General features: G+C 36.5%; 1 protein-coding gene across 1 annotated transcript in view; it reads right to left on the reverse strand.

Moving 5' to 3' along the window:
- The window catches only part of DNAH14 (dynein axonemal heavy chain 14), a gene marked incomplete at its 3' end in the record, with an annotated part of 400,436 nt that overhangs the window by 244,442 nt on the left and 138,670 nt on the right, over positions 1 to 17,324 (reverse strand). The window contains exons 31-34 of the mRNA XM_079107288.1: positions 16,592 to 16,660; positions 15,981 to 16,167; positions 14,833 to 14,909; positions 9,016 to 9,187 (exon numbers count right to left, since the gene is read on the reverse strand). Coding sequence (XP_078963414.1) covers positions 9,016 to 9,187; positions 14,833 to 14,909; positions 15,981 to 16,167; positions 16,592 to 16,660 — 505 coding nt within the window. The remainder of the gene's footprint in view (positions 1 to 9,015; positions 9,188 to 14,832; positions 14,910 to 15,980; positions 16,168 to 16,591; positions 16,661 to 17,324) is intronic.

Consider the following 17,324-nt stretch of genomic DNA (forward strand, 5'->3'; position numbering starts at 1 on the left):
CAAGTGGGTTTCATCCCAGGCATGCAAGGTTGGTTCAACATCAGAAAATCAATAAACGTAATTCACCATATTAATAGACTTAAAGTCAAGAATCACATGATTATTTCAATAGATGCAGAAAAAGCATTTGATAAAATACAGCACCCCTTCATGCTCAAAACACTAGAAAAAATAGGGATAGTGGGAACATTCCTTAACATTGTAAAGGCCATTTATGCTAAGCCCATGGCTAATATCATTCTAAATGGTGAAAAACTGAAAGCATTCCCCCTAAAAACTGGAACAAGGCAGGGATGCCCTCTTTCACCACTTCTATTCAACATCGTTCTTGAGACTCTGGCCAGAGCAATTAGACAAACCAAAGAAATTAAAGGGATACGAATTGGAAAAGAAGAACTCAAACTATCCCTGTTCGCTGATGACATGATTATATATTTAGAGGAACCTGGAAATTCCACCAGAAAACTCTTAGAACTCATAAGTGAATTCAGTAAAGTAGCAGGTTACAAGATCAATGCCCATAAATCCAACGCATTTTTATACATAAGTGATGATTCTTCAGAAAGAGAAATTAGGAAAACTACCCCATTCACTATAGCCTCGAAAAAAATAAAATACTTGGGAATCAATCTCACAAAAGAGGTGAAAGACCTCTACAATGAGAACTATACAACACTAAAGAAAGAAATTAAAGAACACCTTAGAAGATGGAAAGATCTTCCATGTTCTTGGATAGGAAGAATTAATATTGTCAAAATGGCCATACTACCTAAAGTGCTATACAAATTCAATGCAATTCCAATTAAAATCCCAATGACGTACCTTACAGAAATAGAGCAAGCAATCATGAAATTCATCTGGAAGAATAAGAAACCCAGAATAGCTAAAGCAATCCTTAGCAGGAAGAGTGAAACAGGGGGTATTGCAATACCAGATCTTCAACTCTACTACAAAGCAATAGTAACAAAGACGGCATGGTATTGGTACCAAAATAGAAAGGTAGATCAATGGTACAGAATAGAGGACACGGACACAAACCCAAATAAATACAATTTTCTCATACTAGACAAAGGTGCCAAAAATATGCAATGGAGAAAAGATAGCCTCTTCAACAAATGGTGCTGGGAGAATTGGAAATCCATATGCAACAGAATGAAACTAAACCCATATCTCTCACCATGCACGAAACTAAACTCAAAATGGATTAAGGACCTCGGAATCAGACCAGAGACCCTGCAGATTATAGAGGAAAAAGTAGGTCCAAATCTTCACCTTATTGGTCTAGGATCAGACTTCCTTAACAGGACTCCCATAGCACAAGAAATAAAAGCTAGAATCAACCACTGGGATAGATTCAAACTAAAAAGCTTTCTCTCAGCAAAGGAAACTATCAGCAATGCGAAGAAAGAGCCTACAGAGTGGGAGAATATCTTTGCCAATCATACTTCAGATAGAGCACTAATCTCCAGAATCTATAAAGAACTCAAAAAACTCTACACGAAGAATACAAATAACCCAATCAACAAATGGGCTAAGGAAATGAATAGACACTTCACAGAAGAAGATCTACAAGCAATCAACAAACATATGGAAAAATGTTCAACATCTCTAGTAATAAGAGAAATGCAAATCAAAACTACCCTAAGATTCCATCTCACCCCAATTAGAATGGCGATTATCAAGAATACAAGCAACAACAGGTGTTGGCGAGGATGTGGGGAGAAAGGTACACTCTTACATTGCTGGTGGGGCTGCAAATTAGTGCAGCCACTCTGGAAAGCAGTGTGGAGATTCCTTAGAAAACTCGGAATGGACCCTCCATTTGACCCAGCTATCTCACTCCTTGGCCTATACCCAAAGGACTTAAAATCAGCATACTACAGAGATACAGCCACATCAATGTTCATAGCTGCTCAATTCACAATAGCCAGACTGTGGAACCAACCTAGATGCCCTTCAATTGATGAGTGGATAAAGAAACTGTGGTATATATATACAATGGAATATTACTCAGCCATAAAGAATGATAAAATTATGGCATTTGCCGGCAAATGGATGAAATTGGAGAATATCATGCTAAGTGAGATAAGCCAATCTCAAAAAGCCAAGGGACGAATGATATCGCTAATAAGTGGAGGATGACACATAATGGGGGGGAGGGAAGGGTTAGTGTTAGGGTTAGAGTTAGTGTTAGGGAGGGGGGCAAGTATGGAGGAAGGAAGGACTGTATAGAGGGTAAAGAGGGGTGGGAGGGGTGGGGGGAAGGGAAAAAATAACAGAATGAATCAAACAACATTACTCTATGTAAATTTATGATTACACAAATGGTATGCCTTTGTGCCATGTACAAACAGAGAAACAACATGTATCCCATTTGTTTACAATAAAAAAAATAAAATAAAAAATAAAAAAAAAAAGAAGCCAGATTTTAAGACATATTTAAGAACTAGCTATTACCAGAGTACAGCTGTTTAATTATTCTACACTAAAAGCAAACATAAAAGATTCTATACCTTTTTGTAATTTTAATCACCATTTAGATAGGTTACCAATTTCCTAATAAATATTTTAATGTTTAAAAGTTAAGAATATTCTAAGACAGCAAATAAAATTAATAGGATTGAATACACCATGTGATTATACATTAAAATATTTCAAGGAGTGTATGCAACTTGGAAAGATACTTAATATTCTAATAAAGAATTATAAGGGGAACCGTGATTCCTACTAAAGGAGGGTTTATTTCAGTGTGGACACAACTGCAGAAAAAAAGTGGATTTATCCTTTCTTTTCACTGACCTGTCCCACTTCATTGCTCATTCCTTGCATCCCTATAACTAGACAGAATAAAGCAGCTAAAGGAAACTCAGCAGGACTATGCAGTGGAGAAAAAGGCACCTCCTATGGCAAGACCAGGTGGATGTAGGTAATCACCTGAGAGGAGTTGTTAAAGAGCAACCTCTTTTAAATAGAGTTAAGAAGATCACCTACCTAAAGGCCTGAACTTTAGGCAGTGTTACATAAAAGGTAACGAATTCTCTGCCACTCATAATACAAGCCGCACAGTTGTAGAATAAGAATTGAATGGGATGCACAGGAGATCAACATAATCATGATAATCAAAGATACATCCATATAAGTCATCCTCTTGATTAAATATGTCAATAAAGTCTTAGGAATGTTTTGAAATAAAATCATAATCCTATTGTAAAGTATTCAAGGCTATATATATGATGTTTCTTGAAGTCAACTGGATGGCCAACTAAACAGTTTTTATTTGATGAGGTGGTTTAAGTAATTCTCGGGTAATCTTTTGGTGCTCTGAGTTAAGGTCTCCCACACCTTGGAGAGTGTTGGAAACAGATATGCAAATAAGTAAGATAGATCACAATTCCCTATTACACAAGATTTACATTCTTGCATTTTAAATAGTATAAATAGAAGTATATTTCTTTAGTAAGATATGTTCCTATACAGAATATATCACCCATTCGTAGCTGGTCATTGTGTAAACCATCAAAACTACAACATTAAAGAAAAGATTGGTTAATGTGTTTTTTGTTGTTGTTGTTGTTATTTTATTTTATTTTATTTATTTATTTATTTTTTATTGTAAACAAATGGGATACATGTTGTTTCTCTGTTTGTACATGGCGTAAAGGCATACCATTTGTGTAATCATAAATTTACAGAGTAATGTTGTTTGATTCATTCTGTTATTTTTTCCCTTCCCCCCACCCCTCCCACCCCTCTTTTCCCTCTATACAGTGCTTCCTTCCTCCATACTTGACCCCCTCCCTAACCCTAACTCTAACCCTAACACTAACCCTTCCCTCCCCCCATTATGTGTCATCATCCACTTATTAGCGATATCGTTCTTCCTTTGGCTTTTTGAGATTGGCTTATCTCACTTAGCATGATATTCTCCAATTTCATCCATTTGCCTGCAAATGCCATAATTTTATTATTCTTTATGGCTGAGTAATATTCCATTGTATATATATACCACGGTTTCTTTATCCACTCATCAATTGAAGGGCATCTAGGTTGGTTCCACAGTCTGGCTAATGTGAATTGAGCAGCTATGAACATTGATGTGGCTGTGTCTCTGTAGTATGCTGATTTTAAGTTCTTTGGGTATAGGCCAAGGAGTGAGATAGCTGGGTCAAATGGAGGGTCCATTCCAAGTTTTCTAAGGAATCTCCACACTGCTTTCCAGAGTGGCTGCACTAATTTGCAGCCCCACCAGCAATGTATGAGTGTACCTTTCTCCCCACATCCTCGCCAACACCTGTTGTTGCTCGTATTCTTGATAATCGCCATTCTAATTGGGGTGAGATGGAATCTTAGGGTGGTTTTGATTTGCATTTCTCTTATTACTAGAGATGTTGAACATTTTTCCATATGTTTGTTGATTGCTTGTAGATCTTCTTCTGTGAAGTGTCTATTCATTTCCTTAGCCCATTTCTCGACTGGATTATTTGAATTCTTGGAGTAGAGTTTTTTGGTTAATGTGTTAATGCAGGAATGCTTGGAGACGAAAAGATTGGATTGTGAGAGCTGTAACCTCATCAGTCCAGCCTAATTTGAATGTACTCACTGGGTGGTAATTGTGGGCAGCTACCAAAACCTGACAAGGACACAACAACAACAACACAACAACAAACAAAAAAAAAAAAAAAAAGGAAAAAGAAAAACTAAAGACCAATATCTTTGATGAACACAGATGTAAAAATCTTCAAAAAAAAAAACTGCAGATTGAATTCAACATCACATGAAAACCAACACCATGATCAAATTGGTTTTTGTTCGATATATGCAGATCAATAAATATACCATATAAATAGTAGCAAGGATAAAAAAACTATGTGATTATCTTAATAGATGCAGAAAAAGCCTTTGATAAAATTCAACTACCTTCCTGATAAAAACCCTGAATAAACTAGGTATAGAAGGATCATACCTCAACATAATAGAGGCTATATGTGACAAACCCAAAGTCAGTATCATACTAAATGTAGGAAACTGAAAGCATTTTCTATAAAATCAGAAACAAGATAAGGGTGTCCCCTCTCACCACTCTTATTCAATATAGCACTGGAAAGTATGGCCAGAATAATCAGGCAAGAGAGAGAAAAGGGATACAAATAGGAAATGAAGAAATCAAATTATTCCTGTTTGCAGATGACATGCAAATCCTAAAGAATCTTCCAAGAAACTCTTAGAACTGATAAACAAATTCAGCAAAGTATCAGAATACAAAATGTACAAACAAGTCAATAGCTCTTCTATACACCAATAATGAACCTGCTGAGAAAGAAATCAGAAAAAAAAATCCCATTCATGATAGCCTCAAAAACAAACAAACAAAAAACACCTAGGAGTAAGCCTAATCAAGGAGATAAAAGACCTATATATGAAAATTATAAGACAGTGAAGAAAGATATTGAGGACAACACCAGAATATGGAAAGACCTCTCATGTTTATGGATTTGGAAAATTAATCTTGTTAAAATGGTCATTCTGTCAAAAGTGAGCCACAGATTCAATGCAATTCCCACAAAAATATCAATGATATTCTTTACAGTACTAGAAAAAATAATCCTAGAATTCATACAGAAGCACAAAAGACCCCACATAGCCAAAGTAATCCTGACCAAAAAGGATTATGCTGGAAGCATCACAATGCCTAATTTTAAAATATACTATAAAACATTTGTAACAAAAACATCATGTAGATTAGCATAAAAGCAGAAACATGGAACCATGGAATACAACAGAAATAAACCCAAACATTTATGGCCATCTGATTCTCAACAAAGGAGACAAAAGCATATGTTGGATAAAAGATGGTTTCTTCAATGAATGGTGCTAGGAAAACAGGACATGCCTGTAGAAGATAAATTGAATCCCTCTCGCTCAATCTGTACAAAAAAAAATTCAAAATGGATCAAACACCTTAAAGTTACACGAGACCTTTGAAACTACTAGAGAAAAACATAGGGAAAATACTTCAAGATATTGGTATGACAATGTTTTCCTGAATAGGACTTCAATAGCTCAAGAAATAATAGCAAGAACTGACAAATTTAACTTTAAAAACTTCTGTACAAAAAATAATCAACAGGGTAAAGAAACAGCCTACAGAATGGGAGAAAATCTTTGCCAGCTATTCATCTGACTAGGGTTAATATCCAGAGTATATAAAGAACTAAAACAATTTAACACCAGAAAAGCAAGTAATCCAACCAATACATAGACAAATGAGTTCAACAGACACTTCTCCAGAGAAGTACAAATGACCAATCAATAAATGTAAAATGTTCAACATCATTAGCCATCAAGGAAATTCAAATCAAAACTACTTTGCAATTCCATCTCACACCCAGTCAGAAAAAGAAATATTTATACACTGTTGGTGGTAATATACATTGCTACAGTTATTTTCCTCAAGAAACTGAAAATAGAACTACCATGTGATCCATCTATACCACTCCTGGGTATATACCAAACAAATTCAGCAAAGCATCATACAAAAGAAATATCTATATACCCGTGTTCATTGTGGTATTATTTGTAATAGCCAAGTTATGAAATCAGCTTAGATACCCATCAATGGATGAATGGAAAAATAAAATGTGGTACATATACACAGTGCAATACTATCAGGAATGAAGTCATGTCATTTGTAGGTAAATAGCTGAAACTGGAAATCATTATGTTAAACAAAATAAGCCAGTTTCAGAAAGACAAGTTCCACATGTTTTCTCTCATACGTGGAAGCTAGAAAAATAATAGAATAAAACTTTTTTAATGATATGAAAGTAGAGTAGGGACTGCTAGGGGAAGGGGATCAAGAGGAGGGGGGAAAGAGAGTAAGAGAGAGTGGTCAAGAGAGGATATGAACGAAGCATGTAGAAAAAAGTGTATAATGTGCAAGGAAGGTAGTTCATTATAATTTCTGCTTTTGGATTATTTCTATCAAGTCTAATTTTCCCTGACTCAATATTTGGTATTTTTCTCTTTTAAGTGCTTCATTGTGCTCAAAAATAATATGTATTCTGTACTTATTGGGTAAAAAGTTTAACAGATAGCTTGTCAATTATATTTTTAAGAAAGAATGATTATGAAGCTGTTTAAGTCACATTTTATAAAATAAATTTAAGACAAAACATCCCCCAAGTAGAGGAAAGGAAAAAAGTCTGAGGAAAGGAAAAAATATGCTTAATATGACACTTGTTAGAAGGTTTGAAAGCTAGAAAACAGGGAGAAGTCTGTGGCAGAAAGAACAGGGAGGAGAGGGGGAAATGGAAGGAAGGTTCAAATGACAACCTGGTGCTGCCTGATTGTAAAAGCTATTATATGTCAAAATACTTCATTTTGATTTTGCACGGAAAGCAATAATGATCCACCCTGGGCTTTTTAATTTCATCAAACATACGTTTTAGGGATGCAACTCTGGTGGCCATATGGAACCATACTAGAATTCAGGAAGTGGTAGGATGCTATACAATAGTATCAACAACAAAAGACACTGATATCCTACCAAGATCAAGACAATGGCTGTGAGACTGTATATGTAAGATAAATAATAAAGGGCTCCACAATTATAACATATAATTTTAATGATCATGAAATATGTTTTTCCATAATTCTGATCTAATTTGATTTTCTTTTTCTTTTTTTTTTTTTTTTTTTCTTTTGGTACCAGGGATTCAATCCAGAGGTGCTTAACCACTAAACCACATCCCCAGATCTTTTTATTTAGAGGCAGGGTCTCATTAAATTGCTTAGGGCCTTGTTAAATCCCTGAGGCTGGCTTTGAACTTGGAAACCTCCTGCCTCAGCCTCCTGAGCTGCTGGGATTACAGGCAGGCACCACTGCACCTGACTCTAATTTGATTTTCAAAATACCTCTTCAATCAAGGAGATGGATCATTTTGAATACAGCATCATTCGCACCTTATAAAAAGAGCTGGGGTAAAACTCCCTCTATTCTCTTCAGTAATCCCAATGTCCTATCATCTTGGGAGACAATAATCAGTGCTCAGAAGGGGCCATGACAGTAGTTAAAAAGGTAGAAGACCAAGAAATGAGCACTATTGCCTGATTCTTAGTGGTGGAGGCTCTGGAAACATTTTTCCTGTAGGAATCCTGGCTCCACAACTCCAAACCTCTGTGAATTGGGGCAAATGCTGTGATTTTTCTGATCCATGGTTTCCTTGTCTTTAAAATGTTGATAAAACAATGGTAATTACTTTTGCACAGGTTTGTTGTAATGAATGAAATAATCTTAGTGTGTTGTCTGAAACACAGTATATGTTCAATATATATTATTCTATATTAATATTATTTATAATGATATTACCACCATTTTAGGGACAAGGGGAACAAAGCACACCACAATAAGCTTTTGGTCCCTACCTGTGGATTGGTTTTGCTCACTTGCAGAGCATATCCCCATGTTCATGGGGAGCACATGGTTATTGGTGTCCTGGAAGGTGCTTCTCAGCAACTGAACAGGCAAAAGCTGTGTGACCTAGCATGAAAACCACTGGAGATAAGTGGCTATTGACAAGCTAGAATGCCCCTAGCCCAAGTGAGAGCTGCTGTTAGCATAAAATATTCTCTGGAACTGAAAGACTTCATATGAAAAAAAGAGTGTAAAATACCCCAAATTTTTTTATATTGATTACATGTTGAAACTTTAGTATGTTAGACACATTGGACTAAATAAGAAATATTATTAAAATAAAAAATACCTCTTCAAAGTAGGATGAACTGACACAATATCATCGTTTGAAAGATGAGAAAATTGAGAATAAAAAATTTAACAGTTCTCCTTGTCTAAAGTTCCTTTTCCCCAAAAGGAACTACACATCTCCTAGTATTTAGTATTTTTATCTCCCCTATTATAATATGAATAGAGCATTTCAGGAAGAACATAATATTTTTAATCCACACCTAGTTTAACTTGATATTTCACAGTTAAATAATTTGTGATGCTCTTATTACCTCCAAGGCAAATTGATTTACTTTTGAAACAGTTACTCCAGGGAAAAAATCTCCTATAATCATTTCAAAAAGTGCATCATCTTCAGGAAGAAATTTTGATGAACTAGCTTCTCTTATAGCCTCTATAACAATTGTAGTTTCATCTACTTCAGAAGGATTGCCACTGGTGTCACTTGAATGGTTGAAAAAAAACATAAAGAACAAGTTAGCAAGTCTGTTTTGCTGACATAAAATTGTCATTTTTACAAGTGGCTGTCCCAATTCCCTTTCTCCCTTTGCCTCACTACTAGCAGCCATTTAGTTTGGGTGGATTAAGCAGGTCCCCAGCTCCAGGGAGGGCTCTGACTGGTCTAGAATAGTAAGATTAAAGCCATTTCCCAGTCACTGATTCAGGAATGGGTAGTAATGGTTTTGAGTTGTAAATAACAGAAATTAATTTAGGCTAATATAAAGTGAAAAGGTTGATTTATTAAAAATCTCTAGAACTAGAATCAGGCTAGTAGGCTGTGCAGCTGGGAATGGTAGCCAAAATTATGCTACAGGACTTGTGAAGACATAACTGCCACCATTAACAGATCCATTAGATGTTCGGAGCCAGGGGTCTGCTGAGGGTGAGGACGACAATGTCTACCCCAGTGTACTCAGACATCAGAGATCGAGCTCTGAAGGCACAGATATAAGTTTATTTAGGGTTTTACAGGACATATATAGGCACATTATCCAATCAGGTTAACACACTTGTTAAGGCATAACAGAATCAGCCTATAGGTGAACTATATGTTGAGATAATGTAAACAAACCAAGCATGCCTAAGCAATTTTGCCCAGCAACAGGTCTGAGACAAAGACTGGGGGGATGGTAGGCTCCAGCACACAGCATGAGACAAGGTAGCTCGGGGGCTAGCTCACATCACAGCTTGCTGGGATGCTTGATAAGCAACACCTTCCCTCAGCTTGTAACTCAGCCTCAACAGCTGCAAAGACCTTTATTCCCTAGCGAGTCTTTACCATTACCTCAGTTTCTCTCTCCAGACTGTTTGGCTTACTTAGACCATGGTGTCAGTGACTGCTGTCAGATAAGCATGAGGACTGTTCCCTACAGATCCAGACTGCAGTGCCTGCCCCACCAATTTATCATTGATGTTAGCACTAGAATGGCTCACTGCCTCTGTTATTGCTGGTAATTGGCTGTAGATGCTATAACTATTGTCACCCTTGTCAGAATGGACCCTCAGAATATTCTGTTTTTATTTTTACTAGCTTCAGGTTCAAATCCTATAATATCTGTATCTGATTCACCAAGGATGTAGGTAAAAGCTATAGTCAGGAGGGAGTATGAGGAATCAAGCATGTGGCATTACAAATATTCACTTAAGGAATGTAAACTCAGTTCCTGGCAGTAACCTGGACATAGTGATTCAAGACGAGAGAAATAATCTGTCCAATCAGAGTGAAGTTCAGGACTTCAGTCCAATGGTATGGGTATATTAGATGCCTGAACAGAAGCCAGTCTGAAGTTCCATCAGTATATGCAGGACTGCAATGTTGAGAATATCTCAGATATTAAGCTGAAACCCTAATCCAAATAATCCTATCCTGATACACTTCTGGATTTTTTAATTGCATAAAATAATGAATTGCCTCTTCTGTTTAACCAAGGTAAGTTTTCTATTATTTTTAACAAAAGTCATCACGCATTCATAAAAACAATATACTATACAGTAAACACTTCAGTATATATTGAACAGGTAATCAAAATGACAGTAAGTGACTGCATGAGGTCTGAAACATTTTAGAGATAGAAAATAGTTTTCTCTACAGAAAAAAAGTTTTCTCTACATAAGCGTCCTCCCAGTCTTTTGTCTATTGATGTCTCAAAGTTTCCATCAGGACTGTAATGATAGGTGATAGTTTTTCCCATTTTCTTTTCTTTCTTTCTTTCTTTCTTTCTTTTTTTTTTTTTTTTTTTTTTTTTTTTTTTTTTTTTTTTATGGTGCTGTGGATTGAACCCAGGGTCTTGCATATGTTAGGCAAGTGCTTCTACAACTGAGTTACACTCCTAGCACGGTGATAGTTTTTGTTCTGTTTTATGTTGTTTTTTGGTCTTTGATTCCTAATAAAAATAGCTAACATTTACTGAGTACTCTTTACTAGGCATTTTGCTTGATATTCATAAAAATTAACGTGAATGTTATACAACTGGTGAGTGCTGGAACTGGAATTTACTGAGGTCTCTCTGACTTTGGAAGCCAAGCCTATCACCACTCAACTATTACAACGGGAGCCTCATAGTGGGTACAAATAATGTTAGTCATTTTTGTTCCCCTGAGAACATAGCTTTCACTCATTCTTTATTCTGAATGTGTTTTGGTAGGGAGAGGACAACAGTCCATCTGATGTTAAAGGAAAGGGTCTACACTAAGAGAGAAGGAGTTCCAGACTTCCCTGGTAGGCTCTTAGAGACTAGCCTTGACCTTTTCATATATTTTCCCAAGATAGATCTTCCTTTATTTCAAAGGAAAATGAAAAAATCAGGGATGTCCAGTGTCTTATTGGAGCACAAAGGTTAAAGACATATATGGAGAGATAATGGTTTATATAAAATATAATATTGCTGCAATATGCTATTTTCCACTATAAAGGCAACTCTTCACTAAAATTTTATAAGAGTAATTTTGAGGGGCTGGGGAGATAGCTCAGCTGGTAAAGTGCTTGCCTTACAAGCACAGGGCCCTGGGTTTAATCCACAGCACCGCAAAAAAAAAAAAGTAATTTTGAAGGTGACATGTGAAATTACTATCAGGTCTGTTTGTTGTAATTCAAGAATAAACAATACAAGGTTTAAATGATTTTTTTTTTTTTTTAGTTTACTAGCAATTTTTGAAATTCATTTGTTGTTGTTAGATATACATGACAGTAGGGTGTATTTTGACATACTTGGGATGCATACCATTACAATTTTGATCCCATTTTTGTGGTTGAATGTGATGTGGAGTTACATTAGTTGTGTATTCATATATGAGCATAGGAAAATTATGTCTGATTCATTCTACTGTCTAGTGGGGTGGATCAAGGTCAGACTCTGGGACCTGCCGGCCACATGCAAAGCTGCTAGCAATGGACCAGGGAGAGGTCAGGGAGGGGTTGGTAAACTGGGGACTGGGGAGCTAGAGGGCCCTGTTGAGTGTCAGACTGATGTTGAACTTGGCAGGTCCCAGGGACCTGTGGATGCTGGACTGGGAAGGGAGTCAGGGACCAGATTGGTGCAGGGACCCCATGAGTGCCAGCCAGGTGGGCCCTGGGAAGCTGGTAGCTAGCTGGGCGAGCTGAGAGCCAAATGCCCTCATACTCTCTTTTGGACCCACCATAGTTGCCCTGTCAGTTCCAACAAGCCTCAGGACTCACGGAACTGAGGAGAGCCCAACTCTCTCCAGACTCTCCAACCTGTGTTTCCCCGAGTGAAACACAGAAAGTCCGTTTCTGACTTTCTACAGGTTTGCTAGGCTCAGAGAGGCACACACAGACCTAGCTGCAAACTCACGGATCTGGGTTTCCAGTTTCCGTAGGCTCCGCCACACTGCAGTCTTAAGTTGGCTCTTGGATGAAGGATTGATAAACTGACGGAGAGGTTTTCTAAAATATCTGATTAATGAGTCAAACAATCTCTGGTTGGGCTGGGGCAGACGACCCCTCCACAGTATTTTTCACTCTAAGCCTCGGGGAGATGTGGTATTCCCCCTGTTTGAGTTCTGGGCAGTGGAACTAAGAGAAATGCTGTCTCATGCTGATCCACCATCTTGCCCATCCAGTTTAAATGAATGTTAACATCTAATTAAAGATTCAAGGAAAGAAAGACTAATGTAATCTTATTTAATTCATGATACCAGTTCTTTGGAATTAGTTGAGACTTCCTTTGTGGCTCAGTACTGTGCTAAAACTTGTAAATGTTTTAAAGTGTATACTTGAAAAGATATTATTTCTCCAGATGTTAACAAGCAAATCTTTCCTAGGGCTCCAGTTGTTGGTCAGTTTGTTTTCTAAATGAAAGAGTTGGAAAACTCTCTTAAGGGAAAGAGGGAGAAAACTGCTTGTGGTGGGCAGAAACATGAATTACTCCCAGTGAGATACTCACTTCTTAACCCCAGAAACTTTTAATATTGTCTGATGTGGCAAAAGAATGAGGACTGTATTATGTGGCAAAAGATGTGATTAAGTGATTAAGAATCTTAAGAGGAGTTTATCCTAGACTATCCAGCATCTAATGCAATCACTGCTATGTGCAATTATCTTTTATCCTAGTTTGTCATTTGTCTTTTAAATTCACAAAATGTAGTTTTTAACCAGTTATGAATCCTTTCTTTTGTGGCTTCTGGATTTTGAGACTGAGTTTTAAAAGGCTTTTGTATTCCAAGGATATAGAGGACATGCTGTTTCTTCAAATATATGTAAATATTTTTAGTTGTAGATGGACACAAAACCTTCATTTATTTATTTTTATGTGTCGTTGAGGATTGAACCCAGTGCCTCACCCATATGAGGCAAGCACTCCACCACTGAGCTACAACCCTAGCCCTTCAAATTTTTTTGTTTTAAATTTTTACATTTAAATTCTTTGATCCTTGTAGAGTTTATCCTACTAAATGATGTGGACCATGGTTCTAACTTCATCTTTATCTAGATGGGTGGCTGGTTTCTCCAATAAAATACATTAAAGAATCTATTCTTATCCCCAGTCTTATGATCTATTAAATGCCCAAAGAATATATCTCTATTCCTGTACTTTCTGTACTGTTCCAATAGTCTGCCTTTCTACACGTGAGGCAGTACCACATGTTTTAATTATTGAAACCTTATGATATATTTGAATTCTTAGATATATATTTCTCCTTTATTGCTTTTGCTTTTCAATATTTTTCTAACTAGTTCTATTTATTTTTCCAAGTGAATCTTCAGATCCACTTACCTAAAAACAAAAAATCCTTTTGGTGTTTTAATCAGTTAGCATTCTCACTTATAAATTAATATTTAGAGTATTTAAATATTTAAGATGTTAAGTTTTTTCAGATGTTATAATGCTACAAATGTGTTGTATTGTTTCAGTCATTTGTATTTTCATTTCTGCCCTTCAGTCACATTATAAAGTTTTCCTCATACACGTTTTATACATTTCTTATACTGGTGTGGTGGTCCCTTGGCATCTGTTCTAGAACCCCCAAAGATACCAAATTCCATGAATCCTCAAGTGCCTTATAGAAAATGGCATGGTATTTCCATATAACCTTTGTACATCCTTCTATATACTTTAAATCATGTCTAATTACTTGTAATACCTAATACAATGTAAATGCTATGTTAGGTAGTTGTTATAATATTTAGAGAAAATGACATGAAAAAAATCAATATTTTTTAAACATATGTAATTTTTTCTTTTTGGATACTTTTTAATCTGTAATTGATTGAATTTCTGGACACAGAAGTCATGGATACAGAGAGCTGACTATATGTTCATATAATTTTTATATTTCTCATTAAGTTATTGCTCTTCTAAATGGGGTCTTTTAATTCCCTATATATTTATCATGTAAATGTAAAGCATATTTTTAAAAGAATATATTCTATTGGAGAAAGGTGCTCAGCAATTTTGTGCATTTTTTCTTCCTCTTCTTTCATATTCTTAAATAACCTCTACCACATTTTACTGTGACATTCTGGTTACTCTTTATTTTAACTTATCATCATTACTTAAAATTCTACAAATTATTTCCCTAGAGGTATATAACTCCCTTTGACCTAACACTAAATTCAAATTTCAACTGACCATTTAAACTCCTCTTTCTTCTTTTCAGCCATTATTAAAACTCTCTTCAGAGACCTCAGGCCAAAATCATAATGATCCTATCAAACATTAAAATATTTAAGTTATTAGGAGTTTTCAAGGAAAATGGAACAATTTGAAAATAGTTATGTAAATATACAGTTAAATTACTGATTGTCTGTGCTATAAAGGGAAGCAGCAATATGATTCCAAGAAACCTTAGTTATGCTTCCAATGCTCTCATTTCTTTCTCAAACTGGTGCTCCTTAAAGTCCGTTTCTTTTCTATTCCTCCCCTTCTCCATCCCTCCCTCCTCCTCCTCCTTCTCTTTCCCTCCCACCTTTCTCTCTAGCTCCTCCTCTCCTCTCCTCTCCTCTCCTCTCCTCTCCTCTCCTCTCCTCTCCTCTCCTCTCCTCTCCTCTCCTCTCCTCTCCTCTCCTCTCCTCTCCTCTCAGGGTCTTACTATGTTTACCAGGCTGGTCTCCAATTCCTGGGTTCAAGCAGCCCTCCTGCCTTGGCTTCTTGAGTACCTGGGTCTACGGGCATGTGCCACCATGCCCAGCAAAACTCTCTTTCTTAAAAGAAAGAGCAGTAAGTGTGAAAAACTATTCACATCTTAATTAAGTTGTCTCTGAACTGGAAAGAGGAATTGGAACAATATTAAAAAGAGAAATGTGATTAGCTGTCTAAACCATCTTGGATTAGAAATGAATATTTATATCCTAGGACAATAATTCTCAAAATGCGGTACTCACAAGAGCAGTGTCAGTAACACTTGAAAACTTCTTGAAAATTCCTTGATTCCATACCAGACATACAAAATTAGAAACTTGGAGACAAGGCCTAACAGTTGTGTTTTAACAAGTCCTCCAAATTATTTTGATGCACAATAAAGTTTTAGAACACTGTTTTAGATGTTAAGTTCCTTTTACAGAGACAGAAGTCATTCTTTCCAGATATTGGCAAGCAGGTGTGAAATCCTGACTGATTTTGCCTTTTGCCTTATACCTAAGTTGGTATTTAGATTTGATGTGTTGATAGAAATTTCAGCTCTACTATGTGGTATGGTCCCAGGTCATTCCTCGACCTATACCAGCAAAGTCTTATTTAAAGTTATTTGTTTAAAAGGACCTTTAAAATAAGTCACTTACCTGTTGTGAGAGTTGTTTGCTAGCTAATTCATAAAGGCTAGCTAGCTTTCCAGAGATTGATTTTGCAGATTTGAAACCAAATGAAAACAGTATTATTTCAACAATCATTTGATAGTGGGGTACTATCATTGCCACTGGGCGAAACAGAGATTTTAAATTATCTGGGAGTTCTACTCGACCTCCATAGCTTAAGAGGAAAAGAAAACAACAACAATAAATCCACCACTTTTCAATATTTCAAATGAGGAGCCACATAAAATGCTCCCCCTCTCAATTCTATTGGCTTTCTGTGACCTTTATCTGAAGATTAGTTAATAAGATGGTTTTCATTGTACCTTCCATCTCACAGAGCATCCTGGTTTGTTATATTTTATTTCTGTGCCTCATCCCACAATTACCACACATCAGCTCCCTCTGATTCCCTGGACTAAGACAGTATTCAGATATTTAATAACCTTCCCAACCTCACTTCTTGTAACCACCAAGGAGTGGTCAGAGAACTGTGGAGGGTGAATAATATATATACAATGTCAGACAACTCCAACTGTAGATAAGATTTAAGAAAATGATTTTGGTCTATGTTCAGTCCCACCATATTTACTGATACTTACACAGGATTCAGGGTGATAAAGACTGCACAAGACATATTGATACGAATTTCTTTTCCGTCCAGTACAAATCTATAAGACATTATAGTATTCGTAACTAAAACTGTTTTCTGTAGGACAAAGTAGGTTAAACCTACAAATGAATTTGGGAGCTTTCTTATGGCTATGTTACATTTACATCTAAATAGAACATACTGGAATGAAAAAGAGAGGAGAAGAAAGAGGTTCATTTGAGCCAAAGTTGTGACCCGCCGATGGGATTCAGATGTATTTGATCATGTCTGAAGAAGTTTGAGGAGCTTCGTGAGAACCAAGGCTGGAAGTTACCCATCTGAATGAATTGACTTACATAGGGAAAGGAACCTGAGGAGAACCTTAATGAATGAAGAACTGTAGGCACCCAGCATACAGTCCCTACTTCAGTATGGAACACAGCCCACATCCCAAGTTTCCCCTCTCCCCATTATAAAACTTTGGAGCCAGTGTGAAATAAAACCCTTGGTGTGTATGTCAATGTTCTATATTTGGAACCAGTGGTAGAGACAATGGAGAGAAATCCTGTAGTGTTTTTTTGTTTTGTTTTATTTTTTTGATAGTTGATACCAAGGAGGGTGGTCAAAACATGAGAAAAAGAAAGATCAGGACAAACCTGAGGAATCTTTGGACACAAATGGGGAAAACTTGGCAGAGGATGAGGTATAGAGAAGAACTGGTGAGATGTGGGATGCTATGACAT

This window comes from Sciurus vulgaris, assembly GCF_902686455.1.
Source record: "Sciurus vulgaris genome assembly, chromosome: 12".
In the NCBI taxonomy this organism is placed as follows: domain Eukaryota; kingdom Metazoa; phylum Chordata; class Mammalia; order Rodentia; family Sciuridae; genus Sciurus; species Sciurus vulgaris.